Below are 24,249 nucleotides of genomic sequence, written 5' to 3' on the forward strand. Positions count from 1 at the left end.
CAGAAGCTTCAGACATCTCCTAACAGCTCAATCCATCATCTCTAAAGACAAAAAACAGGAGGAAGAAGAAAAACTCCATAGAGAATTCTCTTTTGGAAATAATTCTGTGTTTGAACCATTAAAGAGGTTGGCCAGTGGGTTTTTTTTCCCACATTTGCAGGCAGATATCTTGATGACATTATGAAGTGAAGCAGCTGCCTGCAAATCAAACCAAACCAAAACCCCTGTAAAATAATGTGTATTTTATGTAATTTATCTGTACTGTTCAAAGCCATTAGTGTAACAGTGGGCCCTATTATATAAAAGTCATGCAGGTTCTGTTACAGGGTAATATAGTGAATATTACTGCATAGGTTTCCAAATTGCCAGAAGGTCTCTCTGAGAGCATTCCTGAAGCCAGAACAAATAAACTGTATTCACAAAACTATCAGTGGTTAGTAAACACTTAATCACAGTTAGTTCATTTCTGCAAAACCAGGAGATGAAAGTCACTGTTATCAGTGACTTTAGGAAGAAGTTGTACCTGTTTTTTTAATTCCTGTCACTTCAGACAGGGCATACATAGGCTTCCAACCCTGCTAATCTCTTGAAATATTTTGGGAACTGCCTCATTTGTTCATGTAAAGAAGAATGTCTTCTCACCTTGCACAATTCCTCACCAACATTCCCACATGAGCAGTGGTTCTGTCATGTTTGTGCCATGATTGCTCAGTGTTAGATTTTTTCACCTACCTAACAGCAAAGGTAATTTTCCCATCTTCTGCTCTGGACACTGGAACTTCAGTCAAGGGGTGACACAAATAGCTTTCTGCAGTGACAAATCATGCAAACTAAATTTATTTGTGTTGTGAGGAGGATTTATGTTTGCTTCTTGATTCTTTTTCTCTCGTGCATTTGCACAATTCCTGTACATTTATAGTATGTACGGTTAGCTAGTCCAATGGCTGCACTACTCTTTAAAATTTAAAGAGAATGATTTTGGTTTTCTAGGTCCTGAAAGAGCTCTTGCAGAAGCTCTTGAAGCTTCTTATAATTTCTTTAATAGTTCCTCATGTTAAGTTAGTTTGCATCTGTGTCTTTGATATGGTATCTTTCAGGAATTGCCAGTCCTTCTGTATCTTTTATCCTTTAAAGCAACACCCCAAGAGATTTTCTTCTCTAGTTCTTGACGTTTGTTGAGGCTGGTCTTTTGAAATGTAGTATTCTTATGTTGTTAATCTTGTTTGGGTTTTTCTTCTGCCTCAGGGTATTAAACTCCAACATCTTGCAAACACTTTTAATCTGGATGCTTTTCTCTTTGACATTTCCATTTAAATCTATCCGATCTAAAATAGCCACTCCCCTCACAAACGTCTCCACGATAGAAGAGCATTCATTCTCACACCAGACACTCTTAACACCTTAACTGATATATAGGATGATATTTCATCTACTGGAAAAAAAAAAATGTTCCAATTCATTCTAAAATATTTATTGACCATCCTGCCATGAAGTGGAAATCTGTAAACTTGCCATTTAAAGAAAGGCTTTAAAAATTGAATATATTTGTACAGAGATTTAGAAACTATTCCTGATGATGTAAAAACAAACCCAAACCAAACAAACCCACAAACCACACATTAAAAAAAAAAAAAAAAAGCCCAGCAAAACATTTTTAATCAATGCAGGTTATGGATGTTTGGGAGAGAAAGGAATTTATTTTCCTTGGGAAGTAAGACACTACTGTTTATTACTATGAGTGCTATCCTCTCAGTTCTTACTTTGCAAAATTTTTTCTGGTGAGAAAGAAAATTTTTCTGGAATAGTACTGTGTTGCTAAGAGAAGGGTTGCAAGTTTTCTTTCCATTTCCTGGGCTCATCTGCCTTACTGAGCAATGTTCTCTTCTTCTGCACGTGTGCTCCTTTCTGATATAATACAGGAGTGTTCCCAGACTCATCTGGAGATGAGGGAGAGAGCGGCGTTGCCTCAGAAAAGCTATTTTGATGCAGCTGACAAAGTTTGTTGCATTACAAGAAATGTAATCACAGGCATTGAAGTTGTTTGCCTTCTAAACCATTAAAACCAGCCTGAGAGAATGTGCCACTGATTTAATTTAATTGATTTATGACTAGTCATGTCTATCTAGAGAAGAATAGAAAACCATCAGTCAGAATGGGGTGGATGTTAAATACTGTGTTTCTTACATATGGCAATACTGCAATTTCCAGGCTCATATTTCAAGGTATATAATTAGGCTGCCCAATAAACTAATTAATCTCAATATAAGGAGCAGCCAGTTGTTTTTGATGTGCTTTTTTTTTTTTTGGTGCTTTCTAGTATGAGGTTCAGTATTCAGAGAGACTTGTGTTCAGGGTGAGGAGAAGGAAAGGACAAGGGGTAAGGTCTCTCTTCCTGGTTACTTTCCTGTACATCAGGATGAGATGGGAAGTGCACCATACACCGTGTGCTCAGTCTGGGTCCTCTGAGAAACAGGCATGTGGGCCTCCAGACTTTGAAATATGCACATGTAGTGCATGCACTTTAGACATCAATAATAACTGATGAATGCTATATGTGTTTTCAGTATTAATGAAGAGCCCTGTATTTTGATTTCCCAGGAGTATGCAGCACATGCTCTAGCAATCAAGGTGCCTCTTCAGAGTCCCTGTTTTCTTCTCTTCTTTCTGTCAACAGTGATTGCTTCTGCTTTGCTCCCTGTGGTAAGGGAAGGGTGTGAAGCTGTTTTCCAGCATCACATTGTACCTTTGACAGATCTGAATTCATCCAGCCCCTCCACACCAGCTGTGACACTGCTGACATGCAGGACACCTGATAAATCAAAACTTAATAAAGAGTTGTGTAGGACCTTGCTCCACACTGGGATTTCATGGACTTTAATGATATCCTAACAGTCATTGTACAAAGTGCCACTAACCCTGAGTAAAGGCTTTATAAGCCAGCACCAAGAAGCCAAGCTTATCTGTTGCCCACTCAATTTAATTAAAAAGCTACTCTTTGTCATCTGAGCACAAAACAGAACAGCAGCATTATCAGTACTTAGAACAGCAGTGGAAAAGGAAGAAAGCAATTTCTTCCTTCTTGATCTTAATCATTAATCTTCATTAGGATTTTTAGTTTCTGAATGTGAGTGGTAGAAGACATCAGCGTAGCAAACAATTTAAAGTGCATCTGCATATGTAAGAGGTAGTTTGTTATTTTCATTATAGGTAAAAGCATGTGTCAGTTGCCAGATGTGTTTGATTCAGACAATATGATTTTCATGCCAACTTTATGATATGTTTGATTTAGGTGAAGTGACTAAAATCTGCTGTTGGGACTGAGGTGCTGTTAAACACCAGCTGCATTTTTTATTTTAATTAATAATTTAAGAAGTAGAATACCTTGCTTTAATTAACATGTTAACCATTTGAGCTACTCAGAGAAAGGCCACAATGGCAAAGTGGTTTAAAAGTAAAGCAAGAAAATACTCAAAGGGAGTCCAGACAAGAGTATATTTTCCTCCAAATGTGCTCTTGACATGTTTTTGCCTTTTCTTTGCATTTTAATTTCCTTCTCGCTGTTGAATGGAATATGGAGTATGGATAAAGGATCCAGAATTACCCAGATTTTTTAGCAGGACTTATTATTCTGGATTTGCAGGGTGAACAGCAACTGTTCATAGCTGCTCTGAATCCCTTTTCAGACTTTTAACGGAATCTGCCAGTGTTGTACAGGTGTGCTGTTGTGCCAAATCTTTCCTTGATCTGTTCTGAAAATCTGCCCAGTCATGTAGCAGTTTAAATGTGGATCTGAGCATACAAATTAAAGCTCCAGACTTTGAAATCCTGGGCCTGCATCTTAAAAGAAACTCTAATGTGTTAGACGCCCTGAGTGTCTCTTTGTCAGTCTGATACTTTTCGTTGTTAAATTGCAAACATGGTGGGCAAACTGGGGAGTATCTCAAGGTTTTTAAGTTTTTAAAAATGTGGAAAAATGGTGTGGTGAAGAGGGTTCTGTAAACAGCCCTTGTAAATGTAAAGGAAAGACTGCCCTTGTAAATATAAAGGAAAGACTGGCCTTTGACTTCACTCCCTTAGTTAGACATCAGATGAATTCATATGCAATCATAAATGCTCAGCCATGAGAAACTTCTTCCAGGGATAACAAACTGTGGGGCCCCAGTGGATCCAGCTTTGAGATGCAAATGCTCAGAAACTAGTTTCCATTGTTATCACTATTAATGGAATAGTTTGTAATGCAATTTTTTGGTTTTGACAACATTTCAAGCAAAACAATCATAACTTCTACTGTAAGCACCATCAGAGTTTCTTTTCAATGTGCTAACAATTCAGGAAACATGGGGCATCCAGAAAGAAAAAATAAATTATAAAGAAGTTAATGAAAAAAATCAGCAATCTGAGTGACTTATGCTTTCACTGCCTGGAGGAGGTTTGGAGAGGAGAAGGGTTGAAAGTATAGTTAGAAACCGGACTGGCAATCAGGAGATGTTTAGCTTATTTCTATCTGTTTAACAGATTTCTTTATGTGCCATGTTGGAGCAGGGCCAGAGTCAGCTCTAGGCAAAATGAACTTTTAGGATCCAGTGACAAGTCAAGTCACACTCACCCAGATCACTGCAGATGATTGGAGTAGTTGAGGTGGTCCTGAGGGCATAATTTAGAAATAGCAATGGATAGGTATATCCTGAGGTTTAATTTTGTTTACAGAAGAACCTGTTTTACTGATTATGATGAGAATCCAGCTTGATTTTTGGATCCAAATTTGAGTCTTCTAGCCAGAAAAAATGTTAAAATTTTGAAAATGGGCATGTTTCCTAAACAAACTCCTGGAAGATACTGAGAACTTCTGTGAGCAATGGGACTCATCCTACTTGTAGGGGTTTTGTCCTACATCCTCCACACTTTGACTTAAGCAAAAGTGCTGTAAATTGTTCTGAGATCCGTAAAGCAAAAGTGGAATTTCAAGTGCTGGTAATCAAATGTATTTCTGCTGCATCTCAGACTCTTAGAAAGTACACAAAACCTCCAAATGTTTTGCCAATACAATGTGTGTAGCTAGTAATTAATTACTACTAAAATCATAAACATGACAGTGTGTCATTTATTAGTGGCTTCACTGTCTTGCATTTCAATGGGTTTACATTCTGTTTGTTCCCTTCTTTTAAAAATTAATCATGCAATGGCTCTGCAGGAACAGAGCCCCAGTGAAAGCACTCAGTCTGCAGGGAAGCCAGTGCTATATCAAGAGTTAAGAAAACAGTTCTGTTTAGTTTACTTGTCTTTCCCTTTGCATGTAGGAACAGAGGCTACTGGAAGTCATTTGAAAGAAATTAAATCAGTTTGGAGGCTGTACAAGTTCAGTGCTTTTAGTGCTTTGTGTATGTATTGTTTGGCTATTTTGTTTTTCATTTTTCTTACTGTTCGTATTTTTGTCTCCAATCCTGGGAACCTTGAGCATGTGCTTTTTTGTGCATTACTAGTTTCACTGATTTCAGCAGTATTGCTCTATCTATTGAATCTGCTAGGTAGCCTACAAAAGAAGTTTCTTTAAGGGCAGTAGAAGAGCTCCTGATGCTGCACTGGGTGGGTGACAGAACTGTTGCCATCACACGTGGCATGCAGGATGTGCAGCAAACTCCTTCCTCCTGGGGCAGAAATAAAGCTGGCTTTAGCATCCTCTCCCTAGAACTGAATATTACATTTTACTTTTGGTTGCACCTAATTTAGGGCAGTAAGTCTCAATCCAATCAGAGTCTCAGAGGTACCACCACACTGGCAGCAGTGACCAGTATAACCATGAAAAAAGCTGCTGCAGTGCCATTGCCTGCTGAGGAGTTCAATCACTATTTGTTTTAACTATAGGAAGAGTAGGTGGTTGACATGGCAACGTGTTCTGTGACACATGTCAATTGATTGGTTTTGCCACTGGAGGAAAGTCCCTGCTTCTCTGAAATGCTGTGTAGCAGCTGTTCCTGCCCCACTGGTGAGGACAAGAGCAGACACAGCCCTGACTGTCTGCCCTGTTTATCTCCTGCTGTGGTTTAGAAAGGTTCTGTCCTGGTGTGAAGGGCTGCAGCTCCACTGATTCTGTGTAGTTTAATCTGTCAATACTTATGGCTCCCCTTGTAGAAACTCCCATGAGGCTTTTTCTGTTAAGGCTTTTGTTTAAAGTGGATGGTATTTTTCCTGGAGATCAGATAAAATTAGTTTTACATTAATTATAATGCAGTTTATATTTGCTGGTGAAGGACTTCACCCAGAAACGTGTATCCTAAGCATGCAAGTACTGCTGCTGATCTTTACTGGACTACCTGTTGCTAAAGTTAGAATTTTGCTTAGAGTATTTGATGAAGAAACTTGTTGGTCTGCACATCACTGCACTGAGACAGAATTAAGAGCATTTAAAGTGACTTGCAGTGAAGTGGAACAATACAGAATTTGATCACGTCTCTATAGAGAAGTTGACAATTTAAGGATTGATTTAAGAGCTCAGTTTAATTGTTCATAATTTAAAAGAAAATCTGAGATGCCCAAATGAAAATCATGGACCCAGTTCTTTTGAAGTCTAAGGTTATAAGAAGTGGAGATAAACTTGTTTGCATTTTAATTCTCTGTACTAAGGTTATGGCCATTCTAAGAATACCTTGAACAGTTTTATTGGCCCCACTAAGAATAATCTTTAAAGCAGCCCATCTTTTAGTTTTTGTATGTCCAGTTTAACACACACTAACTACATTCCAGTATTTACCTGGAACAAACATTGAAAATCTAACAAATTATGTTATAATACTTTTTTTAAAGTATATTTACTTTTTAGACTTGTAGGTGCTAAAGATAGGTCAGTTGTAATGTTACCTCATTGTTCAGCCCCTTCTTGTACAGCTGAAGGCTCATGAAATATCAGTTGCACTAGTGTTTAGAGACACTAACTGCTATTCTCTTCCATTTTTAAGTGGGCTTGTACTTTTTTATCTTGCATTTAGCAACACAGTGAAACTCTTCATGCAAGTCTCTGAGTCAATGAGACTATCATCCCCTAGTGGTTCTTTATATCCATAACAGAAGGATTTTTTTTTCAGCTCTTCAACCAGTTAAACTGTTCAACTTGGGTAGACCAGCTCTAGAGGTGAAAGTTCCAGCTCTTTTTGTGAAAGTTTGAACTCAGTTCCTGATGTCTGAAGACAAGCTTTACCCTATCCACTCACAGATTTTACTTAAGACAGGAGTTCCAAAGATTGTTCATTTGTGAACAATGGACTGAGGCTCAAATCCTTTGCCTTGCAGATTCATAAATTGATATAAAAATTAATCAGAACTCAGATCAGGACTAAGGTTCTGAATGGTGAGATCTGCTCATGTAGACATTGTGCCACCTCAGTACCACTTCAACCTTGATTCAGCTTTGCAGACTGTTTTCTCTTGGGGGACATCTACATATGACAATCTGATCTGACAATGCTTGCTTGGCTTCCAAGTTCATCTCTCCGTGGGTGGATTGATGTGGTCAGCAACAACTAACACCATTTTCTTATTTGTTCTCATTGTCACTGAAAATTCTCCCTTGGAAGGAGGAGGTCTCGGCAATTTTAGGGCTCAAAATTCTGCACTTTTCTGCAGTTCACAGTAGGCAGAATTCTCTTTCAACTCATTGCTTTCCACTGGGTATAACTTTATCCAATAAATCTCCTTTCAGATAGGATTTTATGTTCTAGGTTGTAGCTCATAGGTGTTTCTTAGGCTTACAATAGTGGTATAAGCTTGTCAAATCAGTTCAGATTCCTCTGTTTTTACTTTGAAGTTTACTGGGTTTACTGTTTTCCCACTCACGTAATTGTGTGGAGAAAACAGTTCTTGTTAGGAACTGCAGTTATATTTAATTCTGCAGATTTAATGAATTCTTAACTTTTGGAGAAAAAAAAAAAGGTTAAAAGAAAATAAATTAGCCTCGAGGCATTTAAAGATAGAAATGTAGGACTTGTACTATACATTTTATGTATGCATTTTTAAGACTTCATTTAGGCAGAGCAGCTTAAAAAGTCTCATCATCTCTGGTACACTTTATCTTTATGGCAGCCATCACCTAGAATATTATGCTGCATTGAGCAAAAATCTCAGGGTCACTACAAAAAAAAATATACTTATTTTATTTTTTTTCTTTTTTGAAATGACAGGAACATGTTTTTCTTTTGAAAATTACTTTGATCACATCTGATGATCCAGGTGCCTCCAGCTCAGTTAATTGATCAGCAGTTACCTCAAAGCACCTGGTGTCAAGTTTAGTCTGTCACTTATTATTCATCCAGAAGTCTTGGGTATATAGCAGCAACAGAGTAAAATAAACCCATACTGGCAGCATATTTTTAGTCTGTGTATCTACAGCTCCACGAGGCTTTTGCAAGTAAGAAAACATCTCCAAAAAGTGTATCTTTACCAGTATTTTTATTCTGGCAATTAGTTCTAGTGGTCTGATCATAAGTGCTAATACTGCTATTGCCTGTCTGTTTCTTCTGCAGCATTTGTTTTTTGCCAGTAAGTTTCTAACAAACAAAACAAGCAGAGAGCCCAGTCTTCAGTGACTCTGCATGAAGTAATTGTAATTCTACTGGGAATACATATCAGTTGTTGCTTTCATTTAGCAGGCATAAATAAATATGGGCATTAAATATTTTTGCTGGTAACACAGGTTTAAAAGACAGCATTTTAGATTGACTGCAGATACATTTACTTAAATCAATTGGTTTACATATACTTGTCAATTATAGCAATCACACCATGGATGTATTTATCTACAAATTGAAGTTGTGCTCCTGTGAGTGAGGGACATTGGCTTTTTCTGCTTTACTGGCTTTATCTTTAATCACACTTACAAAGAGCCTTTAATGGCTTGTGAGATCCAATAACTGAGATGGTAAGGTTAATGGGGCATCTTGTTATGCTGCACATTTTTGTTGCAAATAATTTTGTGTATTAAATGTGTGAAATTTTTGCCATAGGAAAGTAAGACCAGAATTTGAGTGGCTAAAGGAGATGGGTCCAGCTGACAGCTGGTTGCACAAATAAAGCTTAAGAACAATGACAGCAGCCGCCTTTAGAGAATGACACAACTGTAGGATACAGCCAGTATCTCAAAAGTAGCACTGAGTGATTTTGTCTGGCAAAGGCAAATTTGAGGAAGTTAAAATAACTAGTGTTTAAAACCTACTCTTGTGATTATCTTAGTTCATCCTGTAAAAAGTAGGAGATAATTCATCTCCATCCAGTATCATTTATGTATGTGCCCATGCCCACCATGCCTAAATCTTTTGCCATCTTCTGTAGCCATGGATGTGCTGAGCATCACCTCCACTTTCAGTGCAGAAATACAGCAGAGATATTTTTTTTATACAGAGTAAGAACAGTGGCTGAGACCACTCCCTGTTAGGATAATTTCTGAGATATATTTTTTGGATAAGTGCTCCAAAGCATCAAACATTGCACTGCAAGAAGTCCTTAGAACACACAATATTCCACATTTTCCGTTCCAAGGAAATGCTGCCAGCTAAAGGGGTTACCTTACTCCCACACCCAGACCAACACTGTGCTTCCCTCCCTGCCACCTGTATGCTTGTCTGTTTATTGCAAGCACTTGATTTAAAGCCTAGATTTGCTCTCTCTGCCCTGTGATGCTTAGAGAATTGAAGAAACTGTGCTGCTCGTAAAGCAACATGTACTGTGCTTTTGTGCAGTACTGATTGTCAATAAAATGTAATTTGGCTAAAATAAAAATACTGATTGTCAATAAAGTGCAATTTAGCTAAAACAAAATGCACATTTCTGAGTAAAAACTTCCATGGCAATAAAGGAAAACAGAAAATACTGATAATACTAAAATCGCAATTTTAATTATTTTTCTTAACTATCCAAATCCTCATGTTCAAACTTTCAAACAGAATAGTGATATCAGCAGTAGGCATTTGTAAAGCTGTTACCAGCTGAAACCTGTGTTAAAGTATATTAGTTAAACATACTTCTGCTACTATGCTTCTACCCAACATGCTTTCCTACACACACCAAAATCTCTACACTACACCTGGTGGGAAAGGGTTGCCACAGAAGACCCTCCTGTATATTAAGTACCTTTCTTTGCCCTATAGGCAGAAATGTGTCTTTTAACAGTCAAATCATTCATTCCTGGGGCTTAAGCAATTCCCTGGGATATGATGAAATTTAAAAAATAAAGACAAAACGAAATGCAGCATGTAATCATGTAGATCGAGACTGGAGGAAAAACAGTTCCTTAGAATTTACAGGAAATACTTAGGGAATCAGAATAGACCTTTCAGGATTGTTAAAGAAAGAAAATCTGAACAAATTCTCCCATTTTTTCATTAGCATTTTGAATTTCCAACAGCCTCCAGGGTGTTTGTTTTGCACTTTATCAATTGCCATATACAGTGCTAGGGAAATAACAGGATCGTTTGGGGTTTGGTGGAACTCCTAGAGTTAGCCCAAATCCACAAGTGTGCAATGTATATAGAGAGAAACTGTTCACACAGTCTGAAAGCTGCTTAACAGCTTAAAATGATAAAAAGTCCTTAACACAATTTAAGAACTTAAACCACTTAAACTGTTTGAAGCAGCTTGTGAGTTCGAAGAGTTTGGGGCAGGGAGTGTGCTCAGAGGCAGCCCTTGGGGATGGGTCTCCCACACCAGCAGTGCCAGAGAAAGGCACCTTTTGCAGCTAAACCTGGGAGGCCTGGGGAGAAGAGGGAAGAGCTCTCTATGTATTTTTATGGGGCATTGTGTATATGGCCAGATTGCTTTGCTTTAAATAGTGTAGCAGGGAATGTTACAGGCGTGTGAGGTGTCAGCAGTGGCATCTCCCCAGTGAAACAGGGAAGAGGGTGGCAGAAAAATATTGTCTATGACAAGTCTTCAGCTGTGGAAAACAGCTTTGGCTCATGGGCCAAGAGAAGGCTCCTCAGGAGCATTGTGAAGGAATCTGCACAAGCTGAAAGCCAAAATGTTCTGCTTTTGTGGCTCCAGGAGCTGGAGGTTTGGGGGAGGTGGCCTTTCAGATTTATTCATCAGGAAGTTTTTGTTTCTGGAAGATTGTTTCCGGGAAAAAGAAATGGGGTGAGGCAGGGAGGGTTGCTTTAGTTTAACTGATGTCAGGCAATGCTAGTTGGTTATATCAGAAGCATGTTGTGAATATGTGAAGTCACACATTTATAAAGCATTTTAAAGAAAATAAGCCATTATTTATGAGATTCAGTTTGGTCCCTGCTGCTGTGTGGGGTCCTCAGTGTGTTGTGTATGTGTGCTCTGGCACAGAACAGAGGTGATACTTGAGGACAAAGGAAGAAGGCACAGGAATGGGAATGAACCTCTGAGAGAAGGAAAAACCCAGCCAGGATGCTGCTTCTGATAGCAGTGATGCCACCTTAAATGTTTTGAAGCTTGGGCTGGTTTTCATTGATGCAGGCAGTGATTTACACCTTTCAGTGCAGAAAAGGCTGTAAAACAGGAGCGAATTACATTCTGTGCAATTTGAAAATAAATTGTGCATTCACAGCCACTCGGGGTGAGGCCCATTTACACTTCCAGAGTTGTATATGATGAGTAAATGAAAGTTAGGCCTCTGTGTGAATGAAAAATGCCTGTTTTACCAGGGGCTGTGAAAAGAGAGAGCAAGAGAGACTCAGTGTAAATTGGAAGCAGGATTTTGTTTGTTTAAAACACTCATATTGATTTGGAGTCAGATGGAACATTGGTATAACTGCAAACTAATTCCACTGATTTCTATGAGGTATTTCTGATGAAGTTGATGGGGCTGGAAGTTTAGATTTATAATCTGAGTTTTTCCTGTGTTCAGGTAAGTCTTTATCACATTATATTCTTGTGCAAACTTGGTAGCATATTTGACATGAATGTTATCACTCAAAAAAAAAATCTTCACCTGCGTGAGAAAGAGCTTGGGTATAGTTAAAATCATATGATCTCAGTACAATTAAACAACTACTTGGCTTTTTTTTGTGATGGGGAATGAAATATGGAAATGTTATTTGGTGAGGGTGCTTTCTGATGAGTGACAGACATAGAAAGAAACCATTTAATTAATGAAGTCTTGCTAATGTACTACATAATACTAATTTCTCAATATTGCTTGAATTTCAGAACATTTCAGGATCTGTCTAAACAAATGGATATCGCTTATGGTACAGTCAGGGACTCAGCAGTGTATGAATACTTTAAAGCAAAAGGGACCAACCCTTTGGAGCAGGATAACACATTTGCTGAACTGTGGAGGACTATCAGTAAGAATAATGGGGCAGATAATTGCGTATCAAACCCTTCTGAAGGCATCAGGAAGGTAAGACTGGATCACAGGGGTTTTCATTTAATTTCTGTATCAATGTTGTTTCTATGCAGTTAATGTTAAGTCACAGGAAAGAAATTACAGTCATTTTAAACCCCCCTAAGTTCCTATTTAAAGTTCCTTTTAGTACCTCGATGGCAGATAAGAATCATATTTTGGTGTCATTGTTCTGAATTTAAGTACTTTAGCTCTGCCTAAGTCTTCAGGATGTAAGTCCTTTGGATCTGGTCATAAGGTTTCTCAGTTTCATGGGAGCTTTGATAATGCCTTTTTGGATGCAATTCTTTTCATTATGTAGTACTGGCTCCTGTCTTTTGCTCATTTGAGTCGGTTTTCTTTTTTCTGAGTTCATGATTGGAAACATGAGTAAGAATTAAGGGATACACAGAATGCATACTCATGTCTCTTGAAACAGAAATGTAATGCAAGATTTTTCTTTGTTTATTCCAGACTTTGAAAAATGCATTCACATCACACTGTGTTTTACCGAAATGTTATTTCTCTGAGATAAAACGACACGTTTTTTTTGTGGAACAGAGAATTAATGTGGTATTCAAGGACTAATGCATAACAGCTTAGGATGCTGCATCTTTGTTCTATGTCCTGTGATAATGAGTATTGGCCATTACAAATGCCCACTCTCTCATAGCCTGCCTCTCCCCTCTGCTTCCCATCCTGAATCTCAACAAAAGCAGGCAGTACCTTACATCAAACACATTTCCAGTACATTACACAGAAGGGATGCATGCTGAAAGCCTTGATGTGCTGCTCCTTTAATGAAAAGCCTCCTCTTCATCTCTCTATTGATTTTTTCCCTAAAACAAGTTGACAGTTTTTATTACCATACTGAATGTTTGATCAGAGATACTCTTGTCAGTGAAACACTGATTTACTAGTTCTTTATGCTTTTGTATGTTGGACATAATAAAATGGTTTGGGCAAGCCATGCCATTTCCCAATTCAAACTCCTTTAACAAAAGATTCCCAACTCTTTGCTTGACTTTTGGACAAAATCTTTATGCAGACACTCCCTTGTCTTAGCATACAAGTGTTCAGTCAAAATTTGGCTTCACCCTGTCCATCCCTCAGATGAGCTTCCCCAAAGCGCTCTGCCCTCAGCTCCAAAATCCTCTCTTTCTTGGGCACAAGGTAGAGCTCTGGTAATAGCAAAGTCTGCAGTGGTTGTTGGCTTTTTTTTTTTTTTTTTTTTTTCTTAATCTGCTCAGCGTTTTATGAAAATGAGGCCTCTTTTGATATGTTTTGGTAGCATTTAGAGGAGAAATAAAGACATTAAATACTTTGCTATGTATCCTAGCATTTAAGCCAATAGTAAAACAGTTTAACTTAGAAAAATATTCAGTATTTTACTTTTCTTTTTTCTAACATTCTTATGGCAGTGGATGCTCTTTATCCATGAAATTGTAAATACTCTTATTCTGTAAGCCTAGTGCATGCTGCCGTTTATGATAGCTACATTTTTTAAGCCAGAAATGTAACTGTAGATTGGCAGGCAGTTGAGAATACCAATTATATTGTCTGTATGGAGCTGGCAGCTCCATCCTATCTATGTGATAATAACTTTTCATACTAAGTTTGATTTCAGTGTTGTAGGGTGATTTTTATATAACTAGATCAGCTCATTCAATTAATGTCAACAACTGAATTTTACTTCAGTCCCCAAAGATGACCGAGGCCACTATTTGATTAGACACCTACATAAATTGGCTTTAATAACATTGTCAACTAAACTATTGTGTTTATAAAGTGTCACTCTTCCTAGCTCATTGAACTCTCTGAATAAACAGACAAGTTTTTTATGTCAAGTATTATGGCTAGAAATTCTGGCGTTTTTTTAAAGGAGAATTGATGTCAGCCAAGGAAATGAGAGTTTCCATCCACAAACACATACTGCTGCATGAAAGAGATGTAAATGTGCCTTACAAAAGTGTTTCATAGGAAATGGGAACTCTAAATCTCTCTAGCATAAAAAGATTCATAAAACCTTTTTCTGAATGAGGACTTGCCTGGAACAATGCAAAAAAAGAAAAACGTCACTACTGTTCTTTCTTCCCTCCTTCTCCTTTCCATTTTCTTCAGACAGTATCACAGTTCATCTGCAGTTACAAACAAAGCCATGCCTCTTCAGTGCAAAACAGGGAGTGCTGGTTATTTGTGCCACAGACAGGTGTTTCAGGTGTTTGTCCCTATCCCATTTATCTTTCTCCACTTCACGATGCTTTGACTGTCTGAAAACAAAGGGATGGCAGTGGAAGAAAGTCATGTGAGCTTTCATGGCATTTGGTGGCCATGGCAGAGATGTCTCTTCAGACACAGCAGGGTCCCTGCAGCCACAGTGACCATCTCCCATGGGCAAGGCACAGCTTTTGCAGCACTGGGAGAGCCACAGAAAAGGCAGGAATGCACTTCAGTGTCACATAAGTGACAGGAGGAGGACTCCTGAGAACCGAGGGTGGTGGGGAGGAGGTTGCTTTTGCTGTATTCCCAAGGTAGTTGAAAGTGGTCATTGAAGATGGAAAGCCTTCTCCTATTTAGCAGTAGCTCTGCACAGCACAGGAGCAGAAACCACACAAACCACAGTCCATACAAAATGCTGTTTTGCCACTTTGAGCTGTCTGGGACTATCACAGATGAGGATAGACTAATGCTGTCACAGGAAAGTTTCTACAGCCAGGATCTCAGTGAACTGTTTGCTTTACATCCACTGGCAATCAGGGTAATTATTGATTACACCAACATACATAATGACTTGTGTTTTTTATTTCCTCTGGGAGCACCCATTTTTGCTTTGAAAGAATGAAGTAATATGATCCCCATGTGATCCTGCATCTGCTATATATACAGATAGGAGAATTAAACTCATTATTGCATTTTATAAAGCCCTGCTTTGGTTGAGATTGTTTGTTCCCCTGTCCAATTAATTTGGTGCCAGAATTTCTATGAATTTTTTTCTTTTCTTCCTGCGTATCACTTTTGATGAAAAGTGATCAAAACCAAGTAGAGCACAAAATGAGAATGCATCATTGATTTAGGCAATAGCACAGTAAGAATTTTCTCATTCTCTTTTTTGCTTCCTTAATGATCACTGAACACTAAATCAGTATGATCTTCTCTCCTCTTCATTCTAATTTTGAGAGTAGAAGTAGTTTAAAAGTTCATTTAGTACGATTTTTTAGAAACTACTTTGTCCACAATGAATTTTATATTGTAAATTGTGATTGCTCTCATAGAGCTTCATAAATTTCTCCATTTCTTGACCCATCAGCCTTTGAAGCAAAAGCAAATGCTTGCTTAAATCTGAATCTATTGCATCCTATAGTGGCTCCTTAATTATTTTAATGTTTGAAACATTTCAACAGGATCAAATGGCATGTTCTTCTTTTTATTAGAACTATGTTGCTTCTCTTAAAGCACTTTTTTATAGATAATAAATGTTATTGAACCGTCTTTTTAAACTACTCCACTAATGCCAATGTAAAGGTCACTTTTTGATATTTCTGTGGTACCAGCCATATAATGGGATCAGCTACACTGACACTCTGATCTAGCAGTAAATTAATGATGAATTTTGCATTATTCTGGCACTTCTGTCTTAAGTATGATAGCTTCTTCAAAAGTTTCAGATAAATCGCAGATATATCAGTGATTACTCTGGAATAAGTATTTTTTCTTGTTATTATTATTTCTTATCATGCTTTCTTTGAAGCAACATTGTTTAACCATCAGTAAGCCAGGAGCCTTTGAACAATATTCCTCTATCTCCATCTGTGCTGAAGAGTGAATTATGGGGTTGTTTACTGCTTTGCTGGAGTATTATTTTCTTTGTGGCCCTTGTCTTGTCTAGAAGCCATCTTCTTTGGCCTTTTAACTATTTGAGGATTGTGAAGAATATTTTTTAATATAAGTTTTGCCCAGAGGTTCTTTTTTCTTAAATCTGTTTTCTTAAATCTCTTAAACCAAGGATAAATCTGGTGTCCTTGGTGTAAGCCAAAGTAGTTGTTCTACCTGGGTGGAATAAATGACTGCTGCTTTGGCTGACTTTCTGATAAAGAGATTTCTGAAAGTTTAACCAAGTGATTTTTAGTTTGTTGTGCAGCATGCCTGTATTTTGAGAGTCACAGTAAGGCCATAGCAAAGGAGCAAAATATGAGGTACAATGAGAAGACTGAAGTATAAATTTGAGCTCATTATTCTGTGTTTATTTCAGTCTTTTTTTTTTTACTCAAGCTATCTCACCTGCTCTCAGCTGGCATTTGCACAGGCCCTTTTACCAGTCTTCCTACATTCATGGCCTGGAAGTCAAGGGGCAGGCATGCCCCTTAAAGACTCTATGAAGACATGGAGTCTTTCATTAAAAAAAAAAAAAAAAAAAAGAAAAAAGTTTAAACTACATTTAAAATTTGAGGTAGATTTTTTTCATTGAAAATAAATGTCAATTTTATTTTATTTGGCTTTTACTGCTTGCCTAGTGAAGGTATACAAAAAGTCAGCCTACTTCAAACACACATGCATGTGTGCACTTATGTATCTTGTACATATGTTTTTCAAAGTTTGACAGCTTTTCCCTAAATTGAACAAATGATACTGCTTAGCTGTCACAACCGATATTAACAGGGAAGTGAAGGATGCTGAATTTAGACAGCAACTAAACATTTGTTATAAGAAAACTTTCCACACAACGAACACACTAATAGTATGAGGTCTTCACTCTTCAGGGAAGAAAATTTCACAAGTGGAAGAAGTTTGGAAAGAACTAAGTCTTCCCTTAGGAAAAATGGATCTTTGGAGATTCTGGTTTTGGCAATCAGAGAGGGAGGGGACACAGCCTTGCACCCAGGATTTCTGGGGGTTGGGACATATGCACAAGCAAGAGTTTAAAAGTCAGGCTCCTGATTATGCTAAAACGATCAGGCTGTCAGAGAAATAATGCTCTGCAGATGTGATGACATTGGATAGGCTGATTTATATCATTAAAAATATGTAAAATAGATGTGAACAGATCTGGCAGACTTGGTTTATTGACCATTTGCAATTGCAGGATGTGATTTAGGATAGCAGCACTGCAAACACAAGAGAAGTAGACCTTTACAAAAGATCTGCTGAACAGCATTGAAAGTCAGTGTACAAAGCCCTTGTATATAAGATAACATACAGAAAACTGAGGATTGAAAAGTAGACTCAATAATGTGGTTTTCTTTTCTTTAGCCAGTGCATTGTAATAGAAATCAAATATTTGAGGAACATCGTGTTCCTCAAGTATTACCAAGAGATAGATAAGGAATGTATTGTGTTGTCAGCATTCTTTTCTAAATTGTAAATGTGAAAAGATGATTTGCTGACCAGTTCTGAAAGAACAGAAGATAAATACAGCTCTTTAAACTGAAGATACCACCAAAAGACCCCCAAAAAGCAACCACAAAAAAAAAAAACCAAAAACAAAATCCCAAACAAAAAAAACCAAGCAAACCCTAAACCAAACAAAATAACAACAACAAAAAAAAAAAAAAGAAGACAAAAATTCAACCAACCAACCAACTTAAAAATACCCAGAGAAATGTAAAACACATTTTACCATAGTGAATTAGGCCAGGTCTTTCTAGGGTGTCTGATTTCAGTATATCCATCAGGCAGGATTTTCATTATCATGGATTTTGAATAAATTCTGTGTACAGTAACAAGTGCTACTGCTTTTGATCCCCTGAGGACTTATTTTTAATGCTGACAGTTTCCTATAATAGGTAGCAAAATCCTATGTATTATTATTTACCATGGAACACAATGTGGCTGAGTAATAAAAATAATATTTTCCAAGGGTTCAGTGTACAGACTCTTTCACATCTTACCAAAGAGAAAGGATATAACATTTCTACTCTGTTTTAACCCAGAAGCAAATGAATTTGTGGATCTTTGCCTCAATGTAGATAAAAGGGAATCAGGGAAAAGAGGTGGATTGCAGCAAGTACCTTACCGAACGTCTAGGCAATATTATTTTAATCTTTGTTTCCCTGAATTCTGCCTCCTAGAAGATACCTCACCCATTTGATTTATTGTCATGTGTAAGCAACTGTAAGGGACTTCAGAAAGGTATGGTTTATTTCAAACTATGATGAAGTAACTTATCTTATTTGCTCAACTGAGGAATCCATTGTAATGAAATAACTGATGGAGTCTTACAAACTTACAGGTGAATTCAAAACTGAGCTTAGAAAAGAATTGGAAGGATGAACTAATTTTGTGCCAGAGCTACAGCCATTTGCTCCCCTAGGAGCTTTGTGAGTCAGTTCCCATAAAGAAATACATACAGGACTTCAGCTACTTAAATATATTAGGCAACCAATGGTTACTTTAACCAACAAAATGATATTTTAGTTTACTATACTGAATCCCTATCCAGATATGTTTCTTATGTCTTGTGTTAAGTAAGATGATTTACATTCATTATATACACTGTGTGCAGGCCTTGGTTTCAGTCCCAATTAAAGTTGATATTTAAAGATATCTGCATGGATGTGTGTTAAAACAATATTTACCCCAAAACTGAAATAGTAGTACATGCTTGTGAATCTTCTTACCTGTGAAGAAAAGAGGGAACTCTTTCAGCTCAGTGCGTGCCTTTTGTTACAGGACTAACAACTCTCAGTACAGCTGTGTATACTTGCAAGGGAAATTTGTTTATTTACATGTTTATGTGAGAAAAGCTGGAAAATTACAATTTTGGTGCCTGTGCTGCTCATCACTTAATGCTCATACTATGCTAGTCTTGTCATTTAAATGTATGGGACCAGTCACATTCCATGTCTCCTACAAAATATGCACTGAATTTCATCATCTAAAGCAATGGCTTTCATTTATAATTAATAACCTGTTACATAAACCTCACCTACACTTCTAGATGGCTGTGCTATCCTATGTGCATACTTAAAAAAAGGAAGATATTTTAGCAAAGTTTGAAGTAAGTGATGTCCTGCTGGGGGAGAAAACTGCTAGAAATTTATTAAGATGTTGAAGATCTACATATAAACAGTGACCTAATGAAATGCCACCAAGGAATAGTGACAAGATTTAGATTTGTTTGCTAGCTTAGGTTTTGTCCTACCTAGAAATGCAGTTTAGTTTAGACTGTGTCGTGTTCATGCTGTATTTACAGGCAAAGAAAGGAAATTATGCTTTCCTGTGGGATGTGACAGTAGTGGAATATGCTGCACTGACAGATGATGAATGCTCTGTGACAGTCATTGGAAACAGCATCAGCAGCAAAGGATATGGGATAGCACTCCAGCATGGAAGTCCCTACAGAGATCTTTTCTCCCAGAGGTAAACTGAAACAAGGCTCATTTTATAGGATTTCTGTCTATAGCCAACAACTGTTCACATTAATTTTGGCACTTAATTAATTAGGAACAATGAATACATGTCAGCAGAGAGGTTAGAGTTCAAGCTCCAACAAAGCTGCTGCTCCTTCTGCTCCATGTGCTCCTGGTTTGGGAGGAGGGGACTGGAGGTGACGTGTGGCCTCACACCTTCAGACAGCACTGCCTCTGACAGAGGGCTGATGTCCTCAGAGCTCGGTGAGAGGTAGAGGAGAGATTGAGGAGACATCTTGAGCTCATGCCACATTCTGCAGGCTCTGAAGCAGTGTGTGCACACCCTGCAGTAAGCAAGCAGCACTGGCCTGTGTTGTCCTTTAGGGTGGAGGGACAGGTCGAAGACTCATGATGGTGCAGGGAAACAAGAATTGCAGGGAATTGCATGGGACTGACAAGACCAGAAGACTCTAAAACAGTGCTGTTTAGTGATCTCTGAGCTACCAGCTGGGTATCTCTTGTCCATGTGAATGTGCACCCTGAAATGAAGACACACGGCTGTGCAGGCATGTGTGCCCTTAGAAGAAGGTGAGCGCATGGCTCTGCTCCAGGCAGGGATCTGAAGCAAGATTGCCTCATCTTGCTTCTCCTTTATAAAAAGGAGCAAAATTCCAGCTGCATAACTAGAGACAAAGCTGCCTCAAGAGAAAAGATTGTTAGTAAACAGCTAAAACTGTTATCAAACCAAATCCAAAATGAATCATTCATGCAGAGATGGGACACTTCACAAGAGACAAAACAATGATTAATTAGCAACTGTTAACACAGTAATTCAGGCATTAAGTAACAGCATTGAAGTAAAATCCTTTTGAATAAACTACATTTACTAAAATAAATTAGTTGGTCGCTGCTTAAACAGATTTGTACTAAGTGGTGCACAAACAGTAGCATGTTTAGCCTCATATATTTTTGGAATTATTGTAGCAGCAGTGGAGTGGGTTGAGCATTTCACTAGTGGGACCAGCTGCTGCAGCTGAATGTAGCCAGACCAGGCATAACTAACTGGAAGGTGGTGATTTCCCCTGGAAATGCTGTTTGCATTGCAGTGGAATTTTGACAGTCTCTTTTTTTCCTAAAGTTACCTGGTGGAGTTTACCTGCTGCTGTGAGTAGAAAGAAATCTTGGTATAAGGGACTTTCAGATGAAGAATACACACTGGTGGTGGAGGGGGGTGGAGTTTTGAATTATGGGATGGTAGATTTAAGAGCTGTGAAGTGTAAGGAAAAGACAAAAAAAACTAAAAAAGTATCATTGCAAATAATACTTGTCTTTTGAAATTTCTGCAGGATCCTAGAGTTGCAAGAAAGTGGAGATTTGGATGTTCTTAAACAGAAGTGGTGGCCACGGATGGGACGTTGTGACCTGAACAGCCATACCAATGCACAGACAGATGGGAAGGCACTCAAGCTGCACAGTTTTGCAGGCGTTTTCTGCATTTTAGCAATAGGCCTTCTTCTTGCTTGCTTGGTGGCAGCATTGGAGTTGTGGTGGAACAGCAACCGTTGTCATCAAGAAACACCGAAAGAGGTCCATAACTTTTATTCTTATCACAATTAAAAGTAGAAAACACAAAAGAAAGAGAGAGAAAGTGGAAGTTGTGGGATTTTAGGTGCTCTCATGCAATAAATTTGATTTATTTTGATTTGCCATACTAAGCTTTGCATATAACTTTTTGGGTGGTTGTTTCTAAGAAAATAAAAGCAAACAAACACAAGTGTCTTTTGTGCACATGGAAGGTGCCAAACTGACAGCCCTGGAGACTAAAGTCCTTTATTTATTTGTAGAGCAGATACAGCATGGGCAGCAGCAGTGCAAACTTCCCCTCATTGCCCCACCAATGTGCCTCATCCCTGACCTGGAGAGACCACCTTTAGGGGTAAGAGAGTGGTTCAGAAACACGCCCTCAGCCACTCTGCTGTGAGTGACGGGGAGGCCAGTCACGGGCACCCAGCTGTGCCATCTGTGGTGATGCTTTCTCTGATCTGAGCCCCCATCCGTTGGCTGGGAGATCCATGTCCATCCTGCTCAGGCTCTGCAGCTGCCAGACGTCTGGTAGCTGCTCTCTTTCATGGCTGACCTAGGCTGAGTTTGAAGAGGTACACAAGCAATTAAATATAAATCAGCTAGTTAATAATTGAATAAGCCATATTGCCATGACACTGTTGAAATGCTTCCTTTCTTTTGAAGTTAGTTTTATTTCTAAAAGTAGGAGCCTCTGAGGAAGCTGACCTTCATATAATGTGTTTTATCTAGGAAATTTTACCTGAGAAGTTCTTGGGTTTGAAGTTTCCATGCACAGCAGGCAGAAGAAGTTAGCAATTCTAAGATAGAATAATCAGTCTATTCTCAGATCTGTCTTGCATGAAGCCTGTATTTGTTTACGTAGTTTAAATGTTTAACAAACTAACCTCTTGCAATTCTGGAGACACTGAGGCATTTGTAGGTGCTTTCATCTTGGTACAGATGTTTGTTACAAGCTAATAATAGCAGTGAGCTACACTGCAGCTGGAAAAATAGTACATAGCCCACCAATTCTAATCTCTCTTCCTCAAGCTGCAGGAGCAGTAGACTAATTGACATACCTATCACCTGTAAGCAATTTTGGCAAATTGGCAACCTGGTCTAGTGGATGGCATCCTTGCCTTTGGCAGAGGGGTTGGAATTGGGGATCTTCAAGGTCCCTTCCAACCCAAACAGTTCCATTTGCTATGATTTTGCCATGCTACCATGTAGAAGTTGCTCCTGCTGGAACTCCAAAGGTGCCCCCACGCTAGCGTTGTGAAGGCCTAAAGCCCAGCAGTGTGAAATCCTGCAGGGCAAGGGCAGGGCTGCTTCCCAAAGTGTCCTGATGCTGTGTGCACAAGCACGTATCTGGCCATACTATGTGGTGTGCTCCCCTCTCTACGCTCAGGGAATTGCCTTTGTGTATCTTTGGAGAGTGAGATAGAATATGACCTGAAGGCAGTTTCATATAGCTAAGGTGAAATAATTTACTCTTTTATTGCAAGGAGTTTTGAATACTCAGTTTCCATTTCTGAAAAAGGATCTGTCTTCCTGAGTTTCAATATTTTCTTTTTTTCACCCATCCTCTTCCTTTCTTGTTCAATACCTCTAAGAAGGATTATTGCATATCTATGCCTACCCCATCCCAGCTTTTCTCCCTTTCCCATCCTTCTCTTTCCCTCCAATGTGTTCTTGATGAAGGTTGCTCTTGTACATCTGTAGTGCTCTTTGGCAGTTTCTTTGTCAAACATAGAATACTTTTAACCCTCAGTGTTTTAAAATAAACTGAAGTTACTCCCATGGTAGAGCTGTGCTTGGGCAGATCTCTGTCTGTGGGGCTGGGCCTGCCCTTGGAGAACAACTAGGCTGGGTTAGAGGCAAATTAAACTTAAACAGAGCATGGACAGGTTCCAAAAAGATCAGTGATGGGGAGGCTGGCAGGAGAGAGGAAGCAGAGTCAGCAGGAGCCCTGGCACAGCAGGTGTGAAGGCAGAAGGAGGAGGTGAGAGGGCACAGGGCCGGGCTGAGCCGGCTGGAGGAAGGCGTACGGAGGGTTTGCCAGGCAGGATGGGTGGAATGAGGGGTCCCATGAAAGGGACAGCTGGCTGCAATGACAGGCAGGCAGCTAGAGACACCTTTGGGTCGATCACAGCAGCCAGAGGGAAGGGTGACAGCTGCCCAGAGGCAGGGACAGGCAGGATCCTCAGGAATCCCCTGCCTAGGCCAATGGCCACACGTGCCACACGGCCACATTGCTCCGGCCCTGCTGCACACCAGGGCTTGGGGCTCTTGTCACACTGACCACAACATCCACTCAATTAAATTAGCAAATGAATGTAGCTGTATTTCCTGGCAGATTAGTGGCCTGACGTTTTATTTATGTGCTACCAATGAGGAGGGATTGAAGTGGGACATCTGGTGGCTCCTGCAGTTAAGGTAGGAAACCAGGTTTCAAAAGAGGTGGTGAATATAGGTTGAAAGTTTTTGATGTGTTTAAAAGAACTAAATTTCAAGTCCTGAGTCCTGAGTGCTCCTCTGCTTGAGGCAGGAGCAGTGGCTGAGCCTGGCATAGGGGACCAAAAGGAGAGTTTGATCTCCAGGAGGAGTGTGTTCAGAATAGCCCATTTCTAGCACTGTGTGTTAACGAGCATTTCTACAGCAAGAGCTATAGTGACAGAGCTACAGCACGAGTAGCATACACAGAACATAAAATCTGCCTCTTAGCTGCATCTGGTACTCCAGCCAAGTTGTTAGTTCAGTAAGAGCTGCAAATTCAATCATGCTGCTGATTTTCTTCTGCTTTTGGGAAGGCTTTGGCAAAACACAAGTGTTGTGATATCACATAAAAATTGTGGGAACTGGGATGTCTCCCAGCCACTTTCTTCTGTGAAGCAGAGCTTGTGGAGGGTCACAGAAAAGGCTGAGCTTCTTGCAGTCTGAGATTAGACTTTGATGTTGCTTATGAGGCAAAGAGAAGGTGGCAACATTTGGCTTCTGTGACCCTGA

General features: G+C 39.0%; 1 protein-coding gene across 5 annotated transcripts in view; it reads left to right on the forward strand.

Moving 5' to 3' along the window:
- GRID1 (glutamate ionotropic receptor delta type subunit 1) overlaps positions 1 to 24,249 on the forward strand; it is a 483,696-nt gene that overhangs the window by 444,838 nt on the left and 14,609 nt on the right. For 2 of the 5 annotated variants that reach the window (XM_053949219.1, XM_053949215.1), the window contains exons 13-16: positions 12,157 to 12,352; positions 19,524 to 19,690; positions 21,027 to 21,267; positions 21,530 to 21,616. In XM_053949219.1, coding sequence (XP_053805194.1) covers positions 12,157 to 12,352; positions 19,524 to 19,690; positions 21,027 to 21,267; positions 21,530 to 21,616 — 691 coding nt within the window. Of the gene's footprint in view, positions 1 to 12,156; positions 12,353 to 19,523; positions 19,691 to 21,026; positions 21,268 to 21,524; positions 21,617 to 24,249 lie in introns of all 5 variants that reach the window. The other 3 variants (XM_053949216.1, XM_053949217.1, XM_053949218.1) reach the window with 2 other exon arrangements.

The sequence above is a fragment of the Vidua chalybeata genome, chromosome 8 (assembly GCF_026979565.1).
Source record: "Vidua chalybeata isolate OUT-0048 chromosome 8, bVidCha1 merged haplotype, whole genome shotgun sequence".
NCBI lineage: Eukaryota > Metazoa > Chordata > Aves > Passeriformes > Viduidae > Vidua > Vidua chalybeata.